General features: G+C 50.5%; 1 protein-coding gene and 1 pseudogene across 3 annotated transcripts in view; one reads left to right on the top strand and one right to left on the bottom strand.

Moving 5' to 3' along the window:
* The window catches only part of FLVCR1 (FLVCR choline and heme transporter 1), a 38,896-nt gene extending 36,167 nt beyond the window's left edge, over positions 1-2,729 (bottom strand). Inside the window, exon 1 of one of the 3 annotated variants that reach the window (XR_008493572.2) lies at positions 1,798-2,715. Coding sequence is in view for 2 of the 3 variants with exons in the window: in XM_054447561.1 (XP_054303536.1) it covers positions 1,798-2,535 (738 nt within the window). In the remaining variant the exon portion in view is untranslated. Of the gene's footprint in view, positions 1-1,797 lie in introns of all 3 variants that reach the window. The other 2 variants (XM_054447561.1, XM_054447550.2) reach the window with 2 other exon arrangements.
* Positions 2,730-4,278: 1,549 nt separating this feature from the next.
* On the top strand, positions 4,279-5,816 carry LOC129035148 (small ribosomal subunit protein eS28-like; annotated as a pseudogene).
* Positions 5,817-6,000: the final 184 nt, after the last annotated feature.

Raw genomic sequence — 6,000 nt, forward strand, 5'->3', positions numbered from 1 at the left:
GAGAACAAGGGCTACAGATAGGGAGGACAGTTAGCAAGCTCTAGGTGAGAGCAGTGGGTGGCCCAAACCAAGATAGTGGCATTAGAGATAAAGGGAAATGAGCAAGGAGAAAGCAATTTTGAGTGGTGTGTTCCCATGAGATATCCAAGTAGACTATCCAGCTGGCCAGTATCTGTATGAGTCTGAAGCTCCTTTATTTATTCAACATGGTTTTATGGAGAGTAATAAATGCTGGTGATACAGCTGTGTACATTCAGACCACATTCCTATTTTCATGAAACTTACAATCTAATGGTGGGGATGAGAGAAAAGTAATAGGTAAGTAACATACAAACATGTAAACAATAACATATGAGACAGGGATGAGTGCTATAAGGAGAATTAAAGTAAAATAATGTAAAGAGAGTGATCGGGCAACTCTAAATGGCATCAAGAAACGCTACTGAATATTTAAAAATGAATTTAAACTGAGAGATGTGTGACAAAGAGAATGTAATCATGGCCGGGCGTGGTGGTTCACACCTGTAATCCCAGCACTTCGGGAGGCAGAGGTGGGCAGAGAGCTTGAGCTCAGCAGTTCGAGACAAGCATGAGCAACATGGAGAAACCCCATTTCTACAAAAAAAAAACAAAAAATACACACACACAAAAAAACTTTATAATAGCTTCTGTCCAAACCTGCAGATGCAACCAACTCAAGTATCCGTCATGAATTATTTTGGACAGACAAACAACTATAGTTCAACCTACTCCATCTTCTGTACTTTTAGATAAGGGAAATGACTATAAAGCAATAAGCATGTGGATTCTCATGCCTCGGCCACCTGAGTAGCTGGAATTACAGGCATGCACCACCATGCCCCACTAATTTTTGTGTATTTGGTTTTGCCATGTTGGCCAGGCCGGTCTCAGACTCCTGGCCTCAAGTGATCCGCCTGCCTCAGCCTCCCAAAGTGCTGAGATTACAGGCGTGAGCCACCACGCCCAGCCCAGAACTTTTGGTTAGCAGTCATTTATGTGTCCTTTATGTGCCAGGCACTGTGCTGACTACTAATATATGAAATTAAAAGGGAGCTGTTCACAATGACCTCTCAAAACGGAAACAATCTTCCCAGAACCCAATACCTTCCTTTCACAGATACACTGGTGACAAAAATAATACCCCAAGTCTTGTTCATTACTGCACTGACAAATTCTCCATGTTAGGCATACACAAGCCAATACAGTTAATTATTATTATTATTATGGTTATAGTATATTATAATTATTTGAGAGAGAGTCTCACTCTGTCACCCAAGCTGGAGTGCAAAGGTGCGATCTCCGCTCACTGCAACCTCCACCTCCCGGGTTCAAGAGATTCTCCTGCTTCAGCCTCCTGAGTTGCTGGGACTACAGATGCCCGCGAGCAGGCCCGGCTAATTTTTTTATTTTTAATAGAGACGGGGTTTCCCCATGTTGCCCAGGCTGGTCCCGAACTCCTGACTTCAAGTGATCCACCCACCTCGGCCTCCCAAAGTGCTGGGATTACAAGTGTGTGCCACCGCGCCTGGCCCAGTTAATTATTTTATAGGTAATTTTCAAAGCAAGATAACAACGTCGTTTGGAAAATTCTGTCCTTACAAAGAAATTTATAGCCCTCTTCAATCCAAGACGGCCTCCTATTCAACGGCTTCAACTCCTCTTTTATAGACAAATACCTCCTGGGGCAGTTCATCCATACAGGCCGTAGTTCTCACGGCCTATGCTTTTTTCTGGTCTTTTAAGGATCTGACTTTCACCTACCACTCCAGTACTTACCTGATTGCCCAGCACGGCGGTGGCACAAGCTGTGGACACCTCTTTGGGCCCAAACCACACTGAGGCGATGCGGGAGGGCAAGCCCAGGATGAACACCTGGGCCACCGAGCACAGGCACTGGCCCAACATGGTGACCCAGAAGAGATGCTGCTGCACACTGCCGCACTTGATCCAGGCACCCAGGCAGTTGAGGCCGGAGCCCAGCAGGGCGGTGAGCCGCAGGCCTCTGGTGTCCAGCAGCCAGGTGGCCGGGAAGATGAGGGGCACGTAAGCAAGCATGTACACCATGGACAGCCAGTCGATGTGCAGCAAGGTGACACCGTAGAAGCCCTCGAAGACGTTGCTAATGATGCTGTACTGGATCCACTGAAAGGCGTTTACCAGCGAGTACAGGCTGAAGATCAGGAGCACCACGAAGCGCCGCGGGGAGAGCGCCGTCCGGGGCAGCGGGGTGCTCTCGGCCCCCGGGGTCTCGGCTCCCGCGCCCGCAGGCAGCAGCCGGGCCTGGGTCTCCTCTTCTGGGGCCAGTGGAGTCTGAGGCCCGCCCAGAACTCCCGAGGCGGCAGCGAGGCTGTCCCGGGGGGCCCCATTCACCGGGAAGGTGCCCGCTTTGGGCCCGTTCTGCGGCTCCACACTTTCCTTCCCAACGGGCGCGCCCCTCGGCAACGGGAGGTATCCTTTCGCGAGCGGGTGTCCGGGCGCCACCGCCGCCCCCTCCTCATCGTCTGGCCGCGCCATATCCCAGGCTCCCCGGCGCCACCTCGCTCCCCGGCGCCACCTCCCTCCCCGGCCCCACTCCCCGACTCCGCTCCCCCGGCCCACAGCCCGAGGTCCTCCTGGGACCCCACCTCCAACCCCTCGGCCCACCGCTCCTTCCCTGGTGGCGCGCGCCGCGAAGTGCAATCCGCGCTGCCGCGTGAACAGATGACGGTGTCCTCCCCCGCGCCGCGAAGCAGTCACCTCTTGTCTGGTCCCGCCCCTAGAGTCGCGCGTCCTGCATGACGACGGCCCTCCGGCCAATCAGCGTGCGCTTTTGTCCGGCGCGAGAGCCAGTCGGGGAGCTGCCTGGCGAGAACTGCGGGAGGCGGGGGAGGAAAGCGGCCGGGGAGCGCTGGCTGACATTTTCCTGCCCGGAAGGATGCATGGCCCGGGGTCTCCTGCACCTGAGGGTGGGCGGGAGGCGGCCCCGCGGGTTGTGTTGCTGGAAAAAGGGGTCTCGATCCAGACCCCAAGAGAGGGTTCTTGGGTCTACCGCAGGGAAGAATTGGAGGCGAGTCACAGAGCGCAGTGAAGGAAGCAAGTTTATTGGAATCTACTCCGTTAGAGAGTGCAAGTCCTCACACTGCAGGAGGAGGAACTCCCGTCCTTCGGTAGTGTCACTACTTAGAGGCAACTGTGAGGAGCTGTGATTAATCGTGGAATGTGCTGATGTGCCCACTAAAGGTAGAGGCTGTTGGTGCACTAATGACTATTAATCCTTCAACCTAAGCCTGCGCATTGACATTATCTCTGAGTAGAGGGTCGGGCCCGGCGCGGTGGCCACGTCTGTAATCCCAGCACTGTGGGAGGCCGGACAGGAGTCTCCCTTGAGCCCAGGAGTTCGAGACCAGCCTGGGCAACATACTGAGATGCCATCTATTTAAAAAAAAAAAAGCAAGTAGCCAGGCGTGGTGGTGCATGCCTGTAGTCCCAGCTACTCGGGAGGCTGAGGCAGGAGAATTACTTGAACCTGGGAGGCGGAGGTTGCAGTGAGCTGAGATCGCACCACACTGCCCTCCAGCCTAGCCTGGGCGACGGAGTGAGACCTTGTCTAAAAAACAAAACAAAACAAAAAAAAACTCGGGACATCTGGACAATTCCGCAGACTTGGTGGGAGATGTCCTGTATGGCCATAAATATTGTGGAATTATAATTGTTGGTCAGCTTAGAATGCGGCTATTTTCAGACCTTTAGCATTAACCTTATAGGTGCCCTGTGAGTGCCTAGTTACTCACTTTAACATGCAGTCGCTCTGGCCATGTTTTATTAAACCAGACGCCTGGTAAGCAGTGGCTCCTCTAACAAGTGGGCAGCTTGGAACTGGGAACGAGAGAGCCACCGAAACAGAAAGAGGGAGACAAAGAAGTGGGCATCACCCTCAGCTCCACAAGGGCTTCCCAAGGGCGCTGTACCGTATGCAGGCGCAGGACGAACTTTATTTCTCGCCCCAGCATCGCTGTCCTTGTCAGTGAGACCCTGGCTTTAGGGCAGACAGGACCACGTTTCATAAATTCATGCTGTCCCAGCAGAGGAATAACGCCAGAAACTGTTCCAGTACAACCAGAGAGAGAGTCCATGAGAAATCTGCCCTTGTGAAGTTGGAATCCCCTCAACCTCACCCCGCTGACTTGAATGAAGCAACTGAGACGGGCTGTGATGGAGCAGATCCGGTTGCTCGACCTTCTCGCTTGCACCAACACATGTAGTTAATAGTTACTGGACATGCACATTCAGTGGGTTCAGTGGGTTCCAGGTACCAAACTTGTGTTGAATGGTATGTGCCAGACACCGTCTTGAGATCTGGAGAATAAAAAAACAAAAACGAAACATCCAGAGCACAGTAGCCTTGCGGTCTTCCTGGACTAGAGAAAATTCAGCCCTTCTGCTCCTTGGGAAGCTATGTTTGGGGGGGAAAAAAAAGAGAGAGACTCCAAAGAATTTGTTATTAAATTGAAGTTGAAACTAGGTGTATATAGTACAAGAGTTCTTACCATGCATTTAATCTTAAAAAGTGCTGATATCTAGAACCCTAAAACCTTGCACTTTTTTATTGCCTCTTACATTATTATTTTGGTCATGTACGAAATATATCAGGCATCTCTCGGTACAGGTGAAATGCTACATGTTCTAGACTAAGGAATAAGTGCATTATTATAATGTCTTCCTTGGCCAAACTGTATAAATCACCCCCCCCCCAACCCCGGCCAACATCCCTTCCCTGCTTTTTTTTCTTTCTTTCCTAGTGCTTACCTTCACCTAAAATGTCCTATATTTTTACTTTTTTTTCTGGTTTTCTTTTTTTCTTTTTTTTTTTTGACAGTCCTGCTCTGTCACCCAGGCTAGAGTGCAGTGGCGCGATCTTGGCTCACTGCAACCTCAGCCTCCCAGGTTCAAGCAATTCTTCTGCCTCAGCCTCCCGAGTAACTGGAACTACAGGCCCGCGCCATCATGCCTGGCTAATTTTTGTATTTTTCTTTAGTGGAGATGGGGTTTCACCATATTGGCCAGGCTGGTCTCGAACTCCTGACCTCGTGATCTGCCCGCCTCGGCCTCGCAAAGTGCTGGGATTACAGGCCTGAGCCCCCGAGCCCGGCCTCTTTTCTTTCTCTCTCTCTTTCTTTCTTTCCTTCTCTCTCTCTCTCTCTCTCGGCTGACCACCAAGCCTGAGTACTTTTTGTATTTTTTGTAGAGATGGGGTTTTGCCACATTGCTCAAACTGGTCTCAACTGATCAGCTCACTTCAGCCCCCTAAAGTGCTAGGATTACAGGCATGAGCCATTGTGCTGGGCCTTTTTCTGGTCATTTTCTCCCTGCCCACTAGAATGTGAGTTCCATAAGGGCAGGGCTGAAAGTTTTGTTGCTTTTTGCTACCGCTACTATTTTTCAAGAATTTGTAACCAGTGTACTTTGTGCGAGTACCTAGCACATAGTAGGTGTTCAATAAATATTTACTGAGTACAGCTAATGAGCACTGAATTACCGTGAATATTTTAAATAATTACTTGCTTTGTAAAGAAATCTATTTCTTCTCTCCGCCCAACTGCTGCTGCATCGCCATCACAGACACCAGCCATGTGCAGCCTATCTAGCTAGCCAGGGTCACCAAGGTCCTGGGCAGAACCAGCTCTCAGGGACAGTGCACGCGGGAATTTATGGACGACACAAGCCACTCCATCATCCACAGTGTAAAAGGCCCCATGCACAAGGGCTATGTGCTCATCCTGTTGGAGTCAGAGTGAGAGGCCTGGAGGTTGCACTGAGCTTGGCTGCTCACTGGGTCTTGGATGTTGGGTTCCACCACTTGGTCCGTGAGAATGCTGTGCCATGATCTGCTCCTTTATTTTATTTGCCAGCCACACAGGAATTGAGATATGCATTTAAATAAAGTGTTTGTCTGCAAATTAGAAAGAAAAGAAAGGAAAGAGACAAAGAAAGAAGAGAGAA

Source organism: Pongo pygmaeus, chromosome 1, assembly GCF_028885625.2.
Source record: "Pongo pygmaeus isolate AG05252 chromosome 1, NHGRI_mPonPyg2-v2.0_pri, whole genome shotgun sequence".
In the NCBI taxonomy this organism is placed as follows: domain Eukaryota; kingdom Metazoa; phylum Chordata; class Mammalia; order Primates; family Hominidae; genus Pongo; species Pongo pygmaeus.